The sequence below is a fragment of the Manacus vitellinus genome, unplaced genomic scaffold, assembly GCF_001715985.3.
Source record: "Manacus vitellinus isolate BGI_N305 unplaced genomic scaffold, ASM171598v3 scaffold_1_pilon, whole genome shotgun sequence".
NCBI lineage: Eukaryota > Metazoa > Chordata > Aves > Passeriformes > Pipridae > Manacus > Manacus vitellinus.
The window spans coordinates 40,398,577-40,420,433 of NW_021939396.1; the positions used below are offsets into that span (position 1 = coordinate 40,398,577).

The window sequence follows — 21,857 nt, forward strand, 5'->3', positions numbered from 1 at the left end:
TCTACATCCAGTATAATGTATACAGAAAGACCATGCACTGCCTCAGAGCAATAACTACCAGGGATCAGACTGTTCCATCCAGGCAATGCTTGGAAGAAGTCCTCCCTGTATTTACAGTGCAGTGTCCTTGCACGCTGGCTGCTCTGTGCTGAATGATGATGCTTCCCCAGGGAACTAGTAGGGGTTGCATTGAGATCCTGAGAGGATACAGTCCTTGAATTCATCTCACAGAGCCAGTGCCCTGACTACAAGAAGGTATGTTTCTCTTTACTTTCCTCCTTGTAACTGCATGCCACTATTTGCTCCCAGTCACCTACAGTATTTGCAAATCCATAAAATGAGTCTCCAACCTTGCAATGTCCCAGACACTTACCTCACATGCCTTGAAATCCAGAGGGAAAAAAAACAAACCATGAAACAAGAGGCAAATATACATTTTCTTTTTTTTCTTATCAAGATGTACTTGTAAATTCTAACAACGAACATTTGAAGAATAGTTTTTTTTTCCTCTTTGTCTTGGGATTTGACAATTGTGTTTAACTGTATTAATTTTAAGCAATTATTTTACACAAAAATGCATAGATAAAAGAATTAAATAAAATTAAATTAAAGGGTAAGTGGTAAGACTTAAATAGGACAGAAAAAGATAGATGAATATATTCAGTAAGGTAAGAGTCAAGGCAATATCACAACAATCTATAAATAACTTTTCAAAGAAACTGCAAAATGGAAACAGGAGAATATTCACAGTCTCAAAATACAGAAGAAGGCACAAAAGAGAATGAAACTGAGGTTATATATGAAAGAAAAATAATCTTAATAGTAAGATATTGGCACAGCTCCAAAGGAAGATGGTTTCATCATTAAATTTATTAGGCATGATGAAGAGGTTGATGATACCACAAATTATTAGTTCTACAAGATTCAAGATAAAATTCTTTGAAAAATTTATGATAAAATACTGCTCACAGGCCAGGAAGAAAAATATTGTATGAGAACAATTTCTCTCTTATCTAAAGAGAAAATAATCAATAATAGATACAACACGTCTGAGAAGCATCTGTGTGTTCGGATGCTAGGGGATAAAATTTTCTTGATCAAAATTTTTTTGCAGTTGTATGAGAAAATTCTATTCCTAACTTAATTTTTAGTTATAAACATTACTGTAATACAAACTCCTTTCAGGAAATCATAGGCAGGAATGAAAAGTTAAAAAATACAGTGTTATAGTTCCTCTATTAGAATTTTATTTATTTGCAGTCATCCTCAAATGCAATTTTCACCATATTATTGAAGTATGACGACTAAACCATAAAGCTACTCTTTATGCTATGGACAAAAGGATGAATTTCTCACCAAGAACAAAGAAATGGGGAGAGGAATCTTGCTACAGCCCCGCTGAGACCAAAACTCCAGCCACACCAGCTGAAGTCATATTCCTCCATCAGGAAAAGTAGTTACTATGGCTGCTGAAGCACAGACTCATTTGGAACTATGTTTAAAAACTTCTTTGGTGGAAAATATAAGACCTCCCTGTTCTCCTCGCTTTTGTTTGTACCTATAAAGGGACTTATTTTCCTTTCAAACCAAAACTCTTTCTATATAATGCTATGTGCAAAGCAAGAGAATGTCAAATTAAGACAGTCACAGAAATTGCTTCACCTGTTCACTTTTAATATTTTAATTTAAAAGCTTGAATAGCAAAAGAAATGGTGTTAGCGGCTCTTTCTCACGTCCATCCTCTCTGAGATTTCCAATTATAAATTGTAAAAAACTGATACACACCAGACTTGACACAATTAATTCTAAAGGAGGAAATGTACCAGAATATAACAGAAAGAAAAAAAAAGAGTAATTTTGTGTAAAGCTTTTAAAGTGTAAATAAGTAACATTAGGAGTGTTCCTTTATCTGAGCATGCAAAGCAGAAGTACTATTGATCAAACAGCTGAAAAAAGAGGCAGGGGGAGGCTGCTGATAGACACTCTTTAACACATACTTCCCTAATGTGTTAGACTTTGGCAAAGACTGGGGAAATACTTTCATTTGATTTTCTGGTTAAAAATTTGGCAAGACATCTCTGTTCAGAAAAAAACTTCATCCAAGGAGTTTACACTGCAAATATAATTAAAACTGTTTTTCTTTTGACTACACTTTATGCATCTCATAAATAGAAGCTCTGAAGCTGTGTTGTTGAAACTTTCCTCGTAATCTTTTGTGATGCCTGGAAGAAACAAACATATATACCTGCAGAATAGCAAACATAACAGTATGCATTTGCATGCAAAAAATAGGGTGTTAGAAGTCCTTTAGAAGGCTTTCTGCAGTCTTTGATAAGAAGAAAATTTTTCTGGGCATATAAGCATGCAATTAATACATTACATGTTGGGGTTGGAACTAGGTGATCTTTAAGGTCCCTTCCAACCCAAACCATACTATGATAATATGTCTTTAAGGCAACTCTACAGGAACTCTTCCTCTGTTTGTCCTATAAAAAGCATGTTTATCATTCTGTTTCCCTCCTACTCCATGGAGAGAAAATATCTTTCTCTATGTTTGAACCGTTTTTCTCTTTTAGAAAAGGAGTCAGAATCTGGCAAAACAAAATCATGTTGTGCTTGCAGTTCAGCTGAAACAAGACCCATAAAAACTCAAGGATGAGTTGCTTGTCTCATACAAGAGCAGCTTGCCAAAATTTCCCTTATTAACATCACCATGGTTCAGAGTCTTCCTATGAACATGTTCCTTCCACAACCATTAATCACCCCCCATTACCCATTTACCTCCTAGAAAAATATTACTCCTGGAAACTTATGATTCTTCAGTAAAGAGGCTTGTAGCCCCTTTGATAGTACTTACAAAAGACTAACCTTCCTATTTTATATTGAACAGGAGCTCTCAGCATTAATTCTGCTTCTATCTAGTGCCTAGAATGTGGGTGGCTTTATTTGACAGGCAGCAATTGCTCAAGTAGGTCTAGCAAAGACAGAACAGTTTTTGAATTAAGGTGCTTAGTAGCTTAATCTGATATTTTAATCTGATCCTGAAAAATATCCACCAACAAAAGTTAAACTCCCACTACCAACCATGGGAGAGTCAAACCCATACCAGTGAACTAGTGTACAAACACTGAACACATGGAGTTTTCAGTTCATACTTACTTCCACTCCTCATGTCTTTCATATGTTTTTAAGCCTTTTGCTAAACAAACGGGAATAGATACTGATGAACAATGTAAAGATTTGCAAGTTGGTTTTGAACCACAGGAGGAACAGATTGCCCAGAGAGGTGGTATATGCTCCATCCCTGGAAACATCAGGCAGGACTAGGCTCTGAGCAACCTGTTCCAGTTGAAGGTGTCCCTGCTTACTGTAGGGGGCTTGCAGTAGATGACCTTTAAAGCTCCCTTCCAACCTGAACTATTCTGTAATTCTGTGATTCAGGCAGGAAGGAGCTACAGCCTGGATCTGGCAACACAGGGTTTAGCAGCAGTCAGCAAGGTCACTCAATAAACAGGAAAAATGAATGAACATGACTGTCCCTGCTGTAGGTATAGGATTGCTACTGGATCCTTAGCAAATAGCTTAAAAGTTAGCTAGGGGATCTTTACTGCAGCTTAGATGTGCCATCAAACTGCGAAAGTAAACTGCTGAGTATAAGACGAGAGCTAAAATTTTACCCAGTGTTCCCAGTCAGATTCCAATTAATATATTTAACTTAAACAATTTAATTTGCTTCCCTACCTTCCTTTGGAGCTCTCTAGCAGCAAAAACTTACATTCGAGATGAAATCTAAATACAGACATATAACAATTTCCACAGCATGCAAAAAGCTTTGTTATTTCCCCAAATCCCAGCAGTTTCACTAGAATAATTGTTCAGTTCAAATTTAACCAGCTTACTTCAGGCCTTTTCTGTCTGCCAAAGGAAAATCAAAAGCTGCCTTTTAACATAAGTAGATTTTTCTTTTATTTTTCTAAGTGCTCAGTTTAGTGTTAGGAAAGAAATTCTTGTAAAATGCTCAGTCATCTGATGAACAGATGCTTTCTGTCACTTCTATACCACATATCCTGGAACTTTTCAGTGCTGCTATTTGCAACCCTGTTAGTGAGTGATATCTCATTGCAAAAGCCTTGTACACATCACATGAAATTATTTTCCTTAATAACATTTATTCCCACTAAGTATGAGAAAAATACTTACTGGAGGTGCTATAAATTTATAGAGGGAAGATCCTCTCAGTGCTAGAAACTTTGGTGTGTACATTCGATCCTGAAGAGAGTCCTGTTCCCGTTCTTCTGTCCAGCCCATGTAGACTATCTGACAGAAAAATCAATAGTGTTGACAAATTCCTCAGACATTTTCTTGTCTTGCAAATATTTCATATGAGTAAACTGATGTCTGTCAAATTTTGCATAGCTGCATACCTTGAACTCCTGACATAATAGGGTGCATTGGCAGTTTGTACAAAGAACACCTGTTAGGACAATCCAAAAACATGAGAACCAACCCTTGCTGTGCTGGTAACAAGAAAAAAAACCTAAACCACATACTCCATGGATGTTAAAGGTCTATTCTACATATTTGCTGACAGATCACATCAGTAAAATTTAATGTAAGTGAAGTGTAAGGAACCACTAGTCAGGAATATCAAATCAAGCAACTCCCATTACACAGCAATATAGATACTGTCTCCACATATAGTTTCACAGTTAGGCATTAAACAATATGATCTTACAAATTTTATTTCCAACTAATGACAATCTGCCTTTTTTTCTTTTTTTTTTTACTGTCTGAAAATACCTGTGAGAAGTTTTGAACCTTCTTGCTTAGAAACAGCAAATTTACTGACTGTTTTCAGCCACTATCTTGAACAGACTTCATCTACAGCTAAGAATTAAGCAGAATGCTGCAGACACTTACCACTACTTGTAGAGATTCTGACACAGATGTTTGAACTGGAACTTGTTTCAGCTCATTTTAGGATGCAATTCTCTACCTATATCCACCTATTAAGTTTGAGTAATTTAATATCAAATCCTTAAAGAGCAGCAGAGCATGAGTCACCACTATGTTAACTTCTGGAGAACCACTGAACAGTGAGCAGACTCATCATGAAACCTTTGATTTATAACTATGCCATTAGTAATAAAATACAATTTCCAGTGTGCACTGGTACACTACTGCTATGGAAAATAGATCAACCCATATTTCATAGAATGCTTCTAATGGGATAGATTTATTTTTAAGTATCTTTGTGAAACTGATTTCTACATTAATTAAGAAAGTATGGGGCAATCTCTGTCTTACATGTCAGTAATGATCACGTAAGGAAAACAGTTTAGGTAAAATAAAGACAATTATGTAAATAGTCAACAAGTTAGTAAGTTTACCAATGGTAAAAAAAGGTCTCCAAAATGAAGGTTTGTACTGCGTGTTTTATCCATTCAGATTTTGTATGTCACGTCCTTTTAAAAAAGTAATGTACACCATTTTATTTCATTACTTTTCGGAAGAGGATTTTTATTGATAGTTTTCCATGGAATACACATCAAAGTAAATGGTGGGTCTGTTGTTTTTCTTTTTTCTCTCTTTTTTTTTTTTTTTTTTCTGGTGGATTTTACTGTAACTCACTGGAAATTAATGACTTTTTCAAATCCCATTGTGTGAAATCAACACTACTACTCTCTCTCACAGTTTATTGGATATTTCATGGACTATAAATAGAGACAGGGAGAAGGTCCATTCCTCTAACACTACAATGAAACCTCAACATTTAATTATTTTGCCAATAGCAAACACTAAAACTGCCACGTAGTCTCAGGTTCAATGAAGAACATGTGTTGAAGTACCTGCTGGTTTGGTAGCTAAACAAGCTTATAAAAGTAAAAAAGAAGACAGATATGCACCATAATATTCAAGTATCAAGAAGAGCGCTAAACACTGTACTGTCATGCAATACCTAAAAAGACATGTTCTCTGAAATCTCATTTATTCCTGAATGAGGAAATATTCAGAAGGAAAAAAAAACCCTAACAAACAACTGAGAGGTACAGTAGGAGAAGTTTTAAATTATTTCAATTTTATGTTTATTCAAATTTCTCTCATTTCTGCTGTTTCATATGTTATCCATAAGTGTGGATCCCCATCCCTGGAATCTCTAGACCTCAGTGACTGAGAGGGGTTACACAGAAGAGTTAAATTAGTATAACAAAACTGTACTACTATATGCAGTACTTTGGCATATTTTCCTATCAGTAACTGAAAGAGAATGAATGATCTCTAGTTTCTAGGAACTGAGACATCTATGCTTTCAAATTAATTAAACAGGATTCATTTGGTTTCATCTTGATTTTTTTCATTAAAATTGGACACACAGTAAGATATCATCTTGCCTGATGACATTTAATAACATTGTAACACTGTATGTAATCTCTACTTAGTGAGCGTTTTTCTCTTTCATATTCCTCATTTCTACTTCTACTATTCATCAAAATAACAGGATACAGTCACTCATGCTGTGCAAATGTATTGATATTTCACATTTGATTGACCCAGCACTAAAGCAGCCATGAAATTTAAGGCCTCTGTAGATCATGAGGAAAATTTAGATTGATTTTCCAGAAAATCTGCTGTACCAAAGTTTTATCAACATAAAAGCATTCCTCTTTCAGACTCAATACCTACTATTCAACATAAAGAAGAACTGTGAAGCAAAGGCTGTGTGATTATAATTAGGAATACTTACAAAATTGTTTGAATGCATGTGCATGCATATCCACATGTGTGGATTAAAATAGCCTGGGCTAGATTCTGGAAAACAAGGCAAAACTGAACAAATAGTTGCTAGCTGTTTTAATAGATAACTATGATAACTGATATGTTCCTACAGTGATCTCAGTTTTATCTAAACATACCAAACATGTGAAGTTAAATAAAATATTGTAATTTTTACATAATAAAGGTCAGAAACTGTTGAAAATTTTCACTTCTAAGATAAAATAGATGACCTCTTTGAGACATTTATGTTACTGGTAAACATTCTTACTTCTAAAAAAAAATCTTTATGAAAAAATTAAAAACAATTATTTGTTGGAAAGGGATCTTAACTTTCAAATTAGTAGCTCATGTGTATATATGAACTGAAATAGTGATGAATATGATATTTGAATATGATAGTGATGAATATGATATGAGTTTTGGACCATCTCTCAGTTTTGCTGCACATGCGGATTTGGTACATATGGAATTTCATGAGATTATGAAATTTCAGAAATTTCGTTTCCGAAAATAAAGGCTTAGAACCACAGACACATGATGATGTTAATCACAAATAGACGGTGCATAGCATGCTCCTTTATAAATTCAAAAATTTGGTTAGCTTTTTAACCTTTGTAAGGTTTTTTGAGTCTCTATAAACTGTTATCACCAAAGGTGGCAGTGGTGGTGAAAAAAGATTTTATTTATGAGAACATTCCACTTGAAAGATAATTTTTGCAGTCCTGGTTTCTGACTTACCTGAAGCAGCTCATTCTTCAAAATCAAATGGTGGCACAAATTAGTTAACTTAGTGGCTACTGGTTCAGTAACAAAGATTCAATAAGTCATAATGGTTTATGACTTAAATCATGTGCAGTTTAAAAAAATTCTATATTGAAATGATAAATGAAACAGGGCAATTTCTTCAGTCAAAAATCCATAATCTTGTAATTGAATATGCACTTAAATCACATAGACATCCTAATCAAGCAAGATAAATTGCCATATTTTATATCAGTACAATATCTTGCTAAAAATGACTTAAATAGCCTTGAGTTTCAGTGAGACTTTTTCAGAGTTCTTACATAGTTTTTATTATTTTTTAGGAAGAATAGTGAGATAAAAATACAAGAAAATTTCCCCAAAATGAAATGTAAAATGTATGTGACATTATAGAAGTGAGGTGATTCAAAGATCAGAACAGATGCACTGACAGCTTTTTATCTTGGAAATCTGATACTCATATACACACTATGTGAAAACATGCTGTGGGGCAACAGGATGGAGTCAGAAGACAAATGACTACATCAGACAACACAGGGGGAATATTATGAGGAATGAGAAACTCAGATAACTCTCTCTACCCTGCTTTTAATATAATTTTCTCTGTACATTTTAAAATCCTTTTCCATATAGTCTAAAAATTCAGTATAGTCAATTGTTAGCAGAAAAACAACAAAAACCACACTGCAAATGTGTGAAAAAAAATTGAACAAAAAGTGTGATCATGATGTAATCATTTGTAAAACCAGTTGTGCATATAAAAGGCTTGGGATTTTTATGCTGAGAAACAGCAACAGAAAAACTAATAAGTCAACAGAAAAACTAATCACATAAAATATTGAATGAATACTAGAAAAATTTTGCTTAATTGTAAATGCAGTCAAAATGTCTCCTATCCTATTTTTCAGGTTTGTGAAAAGCCTTGTTATCTTTCCATAAATATTTTAATTCCTGTGAATTATTTTCTATCTTCTTCACCAAAAAAAGTCCACTAAAACAAGATAGTCTACATATGAAAAACAATCTGAAAGAAACAGAAGATAGATGGCAGTGAAAGGCTATTTTACATAGGTTTCAGATTAGATTTAAAGTAATTTAAAATTACATTTCTCTCAGTATAATTTGTGAGAAATAAATATCAGTAATGGTCAATATTTTCTAGAAAATTATGCCATATAATTAATAGCAAAGGAATGGCTTTGACAAACATTCTCTATGACTTTTATTTCTAAACTTCAAAAATCAGAAATGAACTATTTTTGATTTGAATTGTAGATGGATGTGGCCCTGGTAACCTGCTCTAGGTGATTGTGCCTGAACAGTGGGAATTAGGCAAGATGACCTCGAGAGGTTTCTTATGACCTGAAACATTCTGTGGTTCTGGGAAAGAAAACAAATTATGGATATATAAAAACAGAAAACTTTTTATGCCAAGTAGTTTCCCCTTTCAGTTGTCCTCTATTATATCACCTCCTTTCTATTCTAAATGCTTTAGAGCTATCACCTACAAGGATCCCCTTCATATTTTTGAACTACCTAGCTACTAACAGATTATTCAATCTAAGATCGTACATGTATTTTTTCTCACATAGATTAATTTCCTTCTGGGTAAGAACTCACATTATCATCTTGCTACCAGAACAAGGCTGAGTATAGGTTTTCCATTTGACTTTGTCCTGTTTTATTTTTTTAAATGATGACACAAAAATTAAGGAAATATTCTGACTCTGAGTAAATAGTACCAGAGAAAGTAGAAAATACTTTTAATTTATGGAATACGATTTTTCCCTTACACTCTGGATAACTGAAAACTGGTATCAAAGACTGCAAACAGTATATTTGCTTTCTTAGCAAACAACATCATAATCAGAGCAAAGACAGATGTGTAGGGTAACAAAACTTGCCTGGATCTCTGCAAAGATCTGTCCAGCATTAACAGTGCTGTTTGAAAAACCTTCATGACAGTTTACATTACATACAGCATGATCCCATGAGAAAACTTAGCATGTTCCCAATGAGATCTACCAGATCTTGCTAGAAATAAGGACTATATTGACACACTTTCAGTCCCTTCACAGATTTGAAAAAATATAGTACACGTGGATACAGGATAGCTTTCTGAACAGGTAAAGATCTGTACCTTGTTTTTCCAGGTTTCTAACAATCTTCTTGCTATAATCCACTAATCCAGAGCAACATTTTTTCTCATCCATTTAGTTTCATCCAGTGTTACATGTTAATAGCCATATTTCAAAGCACTCATTTTGCTTATTTAAGACTTCTAAGTATCTGTTTATTGAAATAAATTCCTCTAATGACAAAGTCAATTTGAACATTAATTGGGCAACTATGTGCCTTTGTCAAAATGTCAACTTTAGAAGTTAGGGGTTTCTTTCCTCCTTAAATTATTCAAGTCAATGAATGATTACATGTATTTAAAATTCATTATAATTTGAATTTGTTCATTTTAATAGAGGTGATTAGCATTTAGAAGGTACAGACTTTTTTCAAAAAAGACTTGCAATAACTGCAGCTGTTATTACAAAGATGGATTTGGATGCAAATTGCAGTGTTAGGTACGAATCTATATTAATTTGGGAGAGGGTGAAATTATGAGTAGGAATCAGTCCAAAAATAGTTCACACTAGTCCTGTCTTTCAGGATATTAACTGGGTAATTAAAAAAAAAAAAAAAAAGAACTAGAATATCTAGCCAGCATGTGGTAACTCCCTGAAATGCATAAGGGATGTGTGCATTTTACACAGCATTGAGTTAAGCATTTTTCTGCTAAATAGGTATGGTAGCTAATGATGAAAAAAAATACCTTGTGTTATCTAGAGCAATCTCTGTGCTTGACTGAGCCTTCCTCCTTCTTGTAGCCTTGTCTTGTTTACCCGCCACATAACTCACCTTCAGAGGAATTTAGCATATCCCTGAGCAGGTTCATTTGGTTGCTAGGTTTATCAATGAGGAGGCTCAGTCCTACTGACATCAGAGTCATTTTACAGCAGACCTGAGAGGGTCCAGATTTTCTCTCGAGTAGCTCTCAGCAACTCTTTGAAAATGAGCAGTTCTCACACTTTTCCTGACTAAAAAATTTACTATATATCACACTGTCATCCTTCTCCCTCCTTTTAATATTGTGCAACTGCAACTAGTAGGATTCTGTTCTTTTTCCTGGAAAAAAATCTTTGATACATGGTCATATTGGAATTCCTGCCTGTTAATTTTTCATCTCCTGAGTTTAGGAATAGGCACAAGGAAAGCTGTAAATTTTAATCCAGGACAAAATTTCTGGGGGGTTTTGAGGGTTTAAAATAGATAACAGTGCAATACAGAAAGCTCAGCACTCAGGTGACAAGAAAGTAAACATAATTTATTCTAAAGCCTAGTAACTTGACTGGGTTTAGGACTTATCTTTTGAATAACGACTTTTTTCCCCCCCTTCTAAATGTACATAGTATACATTTTTAAGTCTCTAAAATATAAATGGGTCAAACAAAAAATATTCCAGATAATCAAGCTGGAGGGCATGACCTCTTCTTTTTGATGAACAACGTCACACTCGCATTTGTCACCACAGGTTAGACTACTAAAACATGTTGAATGAAGAAAAAGATCAGAATATTACAAGTCACTAGACAGTGTCTTTCAGACTTTTGAGTGACATATTTATATTTCTTAAGTACCAGGGCAAGTGAAATATTTACAGACACATTTATTACCATTCTTCTCATGCTGGGAGAACTTTTCAATAAGTTTTCAATTACTGGTTCCAGATATTTTTTGATTTTCATTTTCTATTTCTCTGAAAAGGATTAGTATGCAGAACTTGGACAGGACTAGTGCAATTTAGACTATCTGGCTGTCTCTCTGAGATCATACTGCTCAGGTAGCTGCTTTACTCACATCCTGAGCTTACAGAACTCAGTTCAAAGGAGATGGCAACAGTAAGCATGAAAGAACCCCAAATGACTGAGTATATGGAAAACATAGATGATGGGTAATAGGTTAGACTTGTTTGACTTGTTTGAATACTAAAATGAATTTCATTAATAAATATTTTGAGATTTCATAACATTATTACATTTTTATAGAATTAGATGTTTACAGTTCAAAGTGCTCACAAAGCCAGGATAACACTGTAAATATTCAGTGTATACTTAAACTTGTCTTTAAAGCCTCTGGTGTTGCTGCTTGCACAGCAAAATAAACATACCTGAGAGAAATCCCTTTTTTGGTACCAACGACTTCACAAGATCTGACTTTGAAATATTTTTATACCTCTGTGAGTTTGAAGTTCAAAATTTTCACAGAATTAAGAGTTTGGAGATGTATATGTATGTATACAAAAGCCCGTTTAGACATAAAATATTATCTTTAAATACTGTATGAAAACATCATCAAAATTCAATGTAATAATGCTATTCATGGCTACTTGTTTTACTTTACATTCTCATTCATTTAAAGGACAATACTTAAAAACTGATAAAAATAGCTATTAACGCTTGAAAAATTTCTTTTACTATTTCTACTGAGGAACAATTATTTTCAGTCCTATCTGATTATCAAAAGAAAAAGACTTCTGCAAACCTCAAATGTTCTTAAGATTTTCCCAGGGCTCTCAGAGAACACAATACTACTTATATGCTCATGGAATAATAAACATAAACAAAATCTTCAAAATATTTAAATAAATTTAGAGTAGCATTGCATTGCCTTTCATGAATTCAATAATTTTTTTAAGCACTCAGTGCATGGAACTGAAAGAAGAAAAAGTCATCAAGAGGTGAAATTTTATTTTCCAAAGTACAATCATTTTTCTGCAAATCCACCAGTTTTCTGGTTTCATAATCCATGTTCAGTTAATGAATTATTTTGAACAAAGAGAGTGAGATCAAAAAAGCCAGAGTAATGAAATGGGTTTTATTTTCTTCTTTACCAGCAACATGATTTTGCTGTGAGAAAGAAGGTCTAGGAAAGGTCACCTGGTGGTTAGGTAACCTTTTTTAATAAAAATAAATTATATTTATAATTTATAATTTTTATAAAAACATTATACAGGTTCAAGGAAAGTCGCTAATTTCTCAGAATTCATAGCACCAAGGGAAGAATTGCCTTTTTACAACAAGCTAACCCACCATTTGAACCCCAAGTTCACATTAACAGAAATGCACCTAATGAAGCAGTGATTAGAGTCAATTCAAAACTAATAATATCATAGAATCCTTCAATGATTAATGACTGCTGCAATCAGAAACATGATGGCAAGTGATATATGACACTGTTGGGTATGGTGCAGTCAGTATTTACAATTGTTAATGGGGACAGATGTCTCTTCTATGCAAAGTTAGTTACTGAATTTTCTTATTTAAATTTCTGGTCATCAGTATCTCCAGCAACTGACAATCAGTGTATAAAAACAAATTTTACTAAGAGAAAAGAAATAACAAAGGAGTCTATCTACAGATGAACTAGTCAGAAATAACTGAAGTCCAGAGAGCTCTCCAACAGAACATGGAAACCCTGAGAAATTTTGATGCATCCGCATAATGTCTTTGGAGAATCAACATTACCATTGCCAGTTACTAACAAGGAAAAAAATCAATAGGTGGTATAAAATTTTAATCAAATCAATAAAGACTATTCCCTAAGGTAATTTTACAATTTATTAGCTATAGCAAACAATCATTTGGCTAATGATTTAACAGTTTTTGAGATCATTAAGCAGTAGATATAATTGAGCTTAATTTCTAAAAAAACCCCAATAAATATTCTTCTTGATCTATAAAAATGAACAGTGAAGTAAAACTTCAGTTTATATTTCAATTCAAATCATATCATGTAATAAGAAATTGTAAATTAATCCATAAATTTAATATATATGGATAGTTTTAGGATTCCTTTTTTTATTAGAATAATCGGAAAACACATTATTCTTTCTGTAAGTCAAAATGTATTTCAAATCTATGTATGAAGAAATGAAGATCACTTTTGAAAAAATAACAGTTGAATGGATATTGTTTAAATACTTTATGCTGTACTTAAACAGACTGGTCTCAGAGATCTTCCACCGTAGCTGAATAGAGATAACATTATGGGTCACTGCTTTTCTCATTCACTTGCCTTCTGAATTTGAACTTTCAATCAAAACAGTCTGAAAAATAAGTTAACTATTTTCATAAAAACAAATAAATATTCTGCAATTGAAATCCAGAAGACATGCTTTGCTAAATCTAGAGATGTCTGTCTCGTAGCATTATGGTAAAGAAATCATGTAGCAAAGACCACCGATGTCTTCTAGTATTTTTAAAACAATGATTCAATTATTTCTCTTGGTGAGAGATGTTATGAAATCTCCATTCTTAAAGATAGTCAGAAGTTGACATGGTAAAGTCCTGAGCAACCTGATTTATGTAGGCCATTCTCTGAGCAGGATTTTGACCAGATGACCTACAAAAGCTCATCCAATATAAATTATTCTGCAAGTTTTTGATCTCAAAGTCTTGGAATCTGTTTTAAAGTAGTCCTGAGTTATTGATCTTAGCCAAACAGCTTCAGCATTGGTTTTATTACATTTCCACATCATTTTTGGTGGCACACACAGTATTACATACCAAATGTAGTAGTTCACATTTCATAATCCATTTGTAGCTGTCCAGGATTTTCTAAATGCATCCATTTTTTATCTACCCTAATTTTCAGAGGGGCAGTATATCAAGTTTCTCCCTGCAGATTTCATCCTTAAAATACACTCTGGAAAAGAATTTTTAGTACAGATTGCTTGCAGGTAAGGTACCTTTGAGACTGAAGACATTGCTTGTAAGCAGCTATTAAGAAATGACAGATGTATCCTCTCACCCCTTCTCAGTTGTTAATGGGGGGGGGGAATTTGAAGGACCCTGATATTCTATAGAGATTGAAAAGGAAAGAGAAGGTGAGAATTCAGATGAGACTAGAATAAAGATGCTAGTAAAGGCCTAAAGTAATGATATTTAACTTGCAATCTTATACACTCTTAAAGTATATAAAAATCTTCATAATTACTAAGAAGAAGTGGGACTACTTCGGAACCACTTTAAACATCAGTTTTCAAAACGTGGTATCCAAACACAACTGTGTTGAGAAAAAGAGTCAGAATGCAGTCCCATTCTGAAAGACAAGAAGATAGAGGAAAACAAAATCCAAAATACCTTCTTTGGAAGCTAAGAAAAACTTTAGGGGATGATTAGATGAAGATCATGATATTCAGTATGTTCTACATAATATTATTTTCATGCTTCTCTTCATAACTTACTTTTTAACAAGATGAATTCTTTTTGCTTTGTTGGAATAAAGCCTGTTTTAATTTCCCTGGTGTTTAGATTGAACCTAGGCTATCCTGGAGGTCCTATTGGTAGTCGTACGCCAATAGCCTGTAGCTGGGAGTTAGTAGCAGAGTTCACAACATTTATCGAACTCATGTTGCATTTAATTATTTTTTGACAGTGGAGTGATGCATGTCAATAGTTGACTTGTCTCGGGCATCTTGGTATTTCCATGGATTTTGCAGTTTCATTGGAGAAGTTCAGTTTCTAAAAAGTACCAAATAATACTTATTTTTCAGATTCAGAGCTTTCTTCCACTCAGGCACTTTTTTAATGCAAAGTGTCCTACCATTACGACCAATGGAGGGATGCAACCCATAAAATTAATATTGGGTCCTGAATTGAAGCTCAAATTTCAGTGTAAAATGCTGAGTCTCTATATCCACAGGGTTCTACAGAGGGACAGGTAGGCTCCTTCAACCACAGAGAAGATAACATAAAAAATCCTCCGTGGGTGACATCTGTCTGACTGAAGAAGAGATCCAGATGCAACAATTCAAGGCCCTGTGAAGAGCAGACCGTAACCTATAGTACCAACTATTAAACAATTGATGGATGTAAACTCAGAATTAATATTTAGCCAGAAGTAACTCCTCTCAAAGAGAGCATTGTTTCTTTAAAGCCTTTTTTGCCTAGTCTCAAAGGTCTGCATGTTATTTGCATAATAGATCTTCTTTCCCACTGTCTGGGTTTGGTTTTGAGCAGCAGCCCACTTCAGCAGGAGGGGAAGGAGAGGCTGCTGTATTATCCCACCTACTGCCATCAGGGTGGACTTGTGGGAGCAATAAGTCTGAGTGATGAATGACCATTGCTTTTACTAAGCAAGCACTGTAAACAGTAGACTGTTAAACAAATAATGGGAATCAGCAGGACTTCTGGATGTATATTTGAAGAAAGCAGCTAGAAACTGCATGCTATTATATCTTGATCCTGTGGGTCTTTGGGGGTATTCTGAGTGTGCCAGTTGGTTCGAGTAACTGGTCACTGAGCACTCTCATGCTACCAGAGCTATCAGATAGAGACCTTTTTTAGAGAAAGAAGCCACATGTCTGTCTGGACCCTGGTCAGAAGTTCCCAGACACAGCATTGCCACAGCACTGCTTCAGGCACTTTCACCTCTTCAGACCTGCACCATTATCCAGAATCATTCTTCATAAGTAAAGATAAACTTTTTATTTTGTTTTAAACCCAGCATCACTGAGAGATATTTCAAAATGGAAAATGTTTCTTATTAAATAAATAAATAATTTTTTTTTTAAGTTGTCAGCTCCTGAGAACAGTTTCTCTACTTGACGCTGCTAAATCTCTATTTGCTGTGTCATATCATGGACTTAATAAATTTTGCTTTCCAAAATAGTAAGATTGTAAACAAATATTCTCTAATATACTTAACATATAAGAGATATTTCTTACTAAACAGTGTCTTCTTCCCAGGAAATACAACTCTTTGAAAAGACAAAAATGTGTCATAATAATATATATTTCTTGGGGATGTTTCTCCATTTGCAATTACATACATTTTTTAACATTTTTCATCAATTTTATTGTCAGTTTTCTTTCGCACATTTTCATTGATTAATACTTCTTCGTGGTTTTATCCTTCTTCATTTGTAGGTAACCATAATTTGTCAATTACTTTGTATTATTTTGCACATCAACTATACTATGAAATTCAGGTAACTACTCTATCACTGGTACCATGTACTGTTACTGTGATGAGAGAGAAGAGATCAAAGACTGTCTCTGGTCCACAGAATTCTGTTTAATCACTTTTCTTAGAAATTCAAGAGACTAAATATTTTCCCTTTTCACAGAGTGTGATATGAAGCACCAACCATCTGCACAGATGTAAAATAAGTGAATGAGAAAAATTGAATGCTTATTGACCTCTCCTCTTGAAGTAAACTATAATTAAAAATATTTTACTTAAGCCTTTGAGTCCCATGTGCTCTTTCAGTAGAAAATCTACAAAGTATATGCTTCATTGATTCCAATTAATTTATTTAGATGACATAATTCCCAAAGGAATAACACGTGTATAGACTTACCGAATACTTTCATCATAATATACTAAAATTAATGTTATTCTTGGGAAGTTTTACACTTATTTGATATAATAAAAAAGACATTACAATAAAGCATTGCAACATTTTTATTTCTAGCCTCAGCCTCCAATGAAAATCCCAAAGGGGCCAGACAGAACAAATTCATATTTTGTAAGCTGTGGATATTAACAAGTACTTATTTAAGGCAAAGTTAGAGAAAAAGAAAAGTTTCCTCCATACTTAATCTTTCTAATTATAATGGTAAAAAAAATAAAAAGATGACCTATATATTTTGTGGATATGGTGACTGTTTCTCACCTTTTCTTATTTTCTCTGTTACGGCTTTTCAGGAACTTGCCAGAGAACAAAGAAGTACAGGACATATGCATCATTCAAGGCATCTATTTCTAAACAAGAATGCTGAAATTTGCCTTCTGTCCTCATGCTTTGTTGGTCTGTTTGATAGCAGCTAAAAATTCTATCCAAAAATAAAATACATGAAAAAGAGGAAAGCATTCTATAAGAATTTTAAAAAATGGCCCTTTCTTGGTTTAATGTTTGCTACTTGTGTTTCCAGTCTCAGAAATCAGAAATATCCAACTCCTGCAGAAAATCTGTATTTTATATTGCTGGTATCCCGTTCACTGTCCTATTTATGTTACATATCCCATTTCTTGGGTAAATGGTAAAATATTAGATCCAAATAAGTTTAGAGACTTAAAATGGGATTTAATCATGTCATGCATATAAATATAACACAGGGATAAAGAGATATGATAAAAGCAATGCCTCAGATTGCTATTCAAATTCAATGGTTTCTCACTTTCTGACCTCATCATAGATACATAGTTATGCTTCTGGGAAGAACTGCATACATATCATACTGTTATGACAAATCAGGAAGCAATTATTCCTCTGATTAAATCTACTGTGAGGTTCTGATTCAGAACAACTCCAGATGCACACAGGCAGGATCAGGTTTATTAAGGTTAAGATCATATTATTGCAAAAAGTAGCAGCTGAAGGGAAAGCCCTTATTATGGCAACATAGCAATTACAGCACCCACAGTGTGTCAAACCTGTATCTTTCATCTAACCTAACCACCAAGCTAAAAGCTGAGGTATACCACTCTTGTTGCAGCTGTGATACTATACAGAAAGACACACAAGACCTGTGGAATGAAAAAGAGCCTGATTTCACACCAAGAGGAATGTACAAATAAGATGAAGGATCTGGTAAGAGCACTTTTATCTCAAAAGCAGTAGATCAATCTATCACTTACCAGTTGAATATATGTAAGCCATGACTGTCACCCAATATTTATAGACATAAAATATTAATTTTTAATATACATTTATTATTTATTTATCTGTGAAGGAGCAAGATTCAGGATGGGAACAGTTCCAGGCATGGAGAAAAACATACAGCAATTGGCAGGACTTTATTATATGGACCTTACAGTTATTATATGGAGTTTACTGTTATTATGTGGTTTCATTGTATTCACACTACACAGTGCACAGCCTGGACATGCCCGGGTTTGCCACGAGTTTGCCTGCTCCCTGCTTCCCTGCTCCCTGCTTCCCCGCTCCTCTCTCTGATGGGCTGAAGAAGGTGCAGAGAGGAGACAGTTACCATTTGCCCTTTCCTTCCCCGGTTCCTCCCCTTTTTCACCTGTGCCCCAATCCTGATTTGCTCCCCCGTTTGTCTGTCTCATGCCTCATCCTATGTTCTGGCTCTTTCCCCGCCTGAGCTGATAAAGAACCCCGTGCAGGCTTCAATAAAGCATTCCATCTGCACCCTGCCTGGACTCCCGAAGCCGTGCTGTGCCACAGCCCCATCCCCCCCTTTTCGGACCGCGGCATTTATCTGTTGGTTTATTCCTTTAGAACATTAACATACAATATTAGAAACTCTTCTGGCAGAATCCAAAAATAAGTAATATTTGTTTATCTATTTATCAATTTAGCATCATACTGTCTACTTGTGGGACATATATGCTTATTTCACTCACTTTCAAAGGTCTACAATAGAACAAGGCAGTTAGAATCCCCTCATTCATCTGTCCTATTTAAACCTTGAGTGCAGAATACGGTACATTCACCTTTGTATTGATTAAAATGTGAACACAGAGCTAACACAGATGTGGTCACTAAATTTGTCCAGGCAAAACTACCCTTACTGAAAGCAATTTTCAGGGAGAGCTATTAATATTGCGGGGGGGGGGCTGGGGGGGGAAGCTAATACTTCTTATACTAATGAGTTAGTACTAGGAAAAAAAAAAAAAGAGAAAATAAATGAGAAAAGTATGTAAATGAAGATGATATCTGTACTTGAGGCAAAATTGAATTATCTGGACATGCAGAAATTATTTGATACACAGCTTGAGACTTATAGTTTGAGATTTAAATAAGAACTTGATCTAATTATTCTTTTGTATCATCTAAATTTCCAGCAGGTGTCCAAATGACTTCCATCCTTTCATGAGCTATAGGGTATGCTGCCCTAGGACATAAGCATTGCTATCCAATAACTGCATCAAGTGACTCACAACATGAATGTTATCTAGCTCATCAGGTAATAAACTAGCTTTAGGAAGTTCTCTGACCTTCCTCTCAGAAGTCAATGTGGTTTCCTCAGCCTAAAATCTTTAACAATCTGTGGTGTCTATTGCCCTTCTAAAACTTTTTTATGTCCTGAAGTTCAAAAGCTACTCTGGACTAAAACGTAAAGGGAAGAAAAATCTTTTATTGGCCACAGGAAGCATCTAAAACAATGAAAGAAACTGCTCAGGGAAAAGCATTTCATGTTAACTATACAAACAGATATATATATATATTCAGTTTATTTTACAGAAAGCTCAATAAAGTATCAACAAGCAACATAAGCCTTTCAAGGGTATATGTTATGCAGCAATAATCCATGATGAGTGCCATAGATGGCTGACAATACAAAGCAGGGAATTAGCCCAACACAATTTACACCCTATTGTGCACTTCTGCTTAATTTAACAGCAAGAACTCAGCTTCCCCTGTGTGTTTCTATAAGCATTTAACAATAGAAGCTTCATTCTAGAGATTTTCCTTCAAAATAGACCTGATAAAATCCTTACTGTGACAGCAGATGGTGATAGAGATGTATAACTGGACCTGAAAGTTCAGTAACTGTCAGTCAAAAGCTGCTGAATGGCTACTCTGAGGAACAACAGTAACAGCATATTGAGAAATAATTAATTTAAGTCATGCAAAATCAGGAAAAAAAAAGAGAAAACAAAATATTGCTAAGGAGAGGGAATGAAAACAATTCTTAATGTACTTCTTGAGCAGACGATTTATTTTGAGGACATGTCATCTTTCAGTAGAACACTCTGTTTAATCGCTGCACTTTAAAAACAGCAATACAATAGCAATGGAGGCTACTACTTAGCAATTAATAATAAAAAAAGGAAGGCATGTTGTGTTTCATACAGTTGTTATCCTGATCAGTCCACCTGAGCAATGGAATTCAACTTTTTAAAATGCAATAGAGATGCAACACATCTGCAGCAAAGGACTCTGGTTTGATTGACAGGCGAGCCAGTCACTATGACATTTGTGTGTGCTCACCTTTATACAGTGCATATAAGTTAGGTTTTATTAAATAACTCACTAAGCCAAATTTTTGGAATTGATTTTAAATGAGATTGTTCTAACTGCAGAACTTTATTCAAGCTGAAGGACAGCCTATCAAACCAGAATATGAGGTGATATTACATAGCTGATCTGGTACAGCTTCATGTAGGTTTTTTATTAAATTATATAAAAAGCAAGAATAAATGGGCATAAACATGTATATTTGTAAACATCATCAAGAATGTAAAATTTCTGCAAAACAATGGGATTCATGGCAACTGAGTGCTGTGGAATCTGACATGCACAATTATACCCCAGTTTCTGGCCTTAGTGTGACAGTTCATTATGTCATGATGTTTTTAAATTGAGTCAGACACAGTTGTGGAGGTGAAAAACTCTTTCTCATTCTCACATAATTCTTGTTATAGACTGTTAACTTTGAATAGGACAGCTACCAATTATTTTCCATAAAAGTAGAAAAAATTTAGAGGGAAAGGTTATTCTTAAAAATTAAAATGATTTAATGAAAAGTTCTTATCTTCTGCAAAGACAAGACAAATCTTTCAAAAATGTTCATGCTGCCTGTAGATAGAAGAGAAATAATGTTCAACTTAAAGTATTAGAGCATTCTTCCCCACTATATTTTTTTGTGAATTTAACATTGACAAAAGGTGGAGGGTTGTAGCCTTTGAATTCATCTTAATAGAGATGAGACATGAGGAATAAAAGCTTTAGATGCACTGCTCTGCCATGATATTCTAATATTCATGTGAAACTTTGAGATTTGACTTTTGTCTATGTAGTAGAGAAGCAAGTCTATTTATTACATTTGTGAACATGTATGTGAACATAGCCATAATCCAATAAAATGAAAAATCATCTCTCTGAGTTTGTCAGGTAATGAATCTGCTTTGTACCACTAGCTTCTTGTGAAATAAGCTAAAACTGAAATCAGAGGGTTATGACTTCCTTGACTGCTACTTATGAACATTGTACTTGTACATGTAGGGACAGTGGGAGATTAACTGAAAGCCATACTAAGATTTAGATCTAAACCGTGAATTCACTGTGTACCTAATCCAATAGGTAACCAATTCATCCTCCTGGCATGACAACCAGTAAAAGCCAAATCCCAATGAATCCCGAACAGCAAATGAGAGTTACATGTAGTACAATCTCTGGTAGTTGGAGGCAATACATTTGGTTTCCCACCCTGAGAAGGATCAGATTTTACAAGGACTATCTAATGATGATTTCTCTACATGGTATCAAGTTGACTTTCAGCCAAGACCAG

General features: G+C 34.4%; 1 protein-coding gene across 2 annotated transcripts in view; it reads right to left on the reverse strand.

The window, feature by feature from the left end:
• Positions 1–21,857, reverse strand: part of SNTG1 (syntrophin gamma 1) — a 335,023-nt gene that overhangs the window by 50,818 nt on the left and 262,348 nt on the right. For both annotated transcript variants that reach the window (XM_018080350.3, XM_018080344.3), the window contains one exon: positions 4,201–4,317. In XM_018080350.3, coding sequence (XP_017935839.1) covers positions 4,201–4,317 — 117 coding nt within the window. The remainder of the gene's footprint in view (positions 1–4,200; positions 4,318–21,857) is intronic.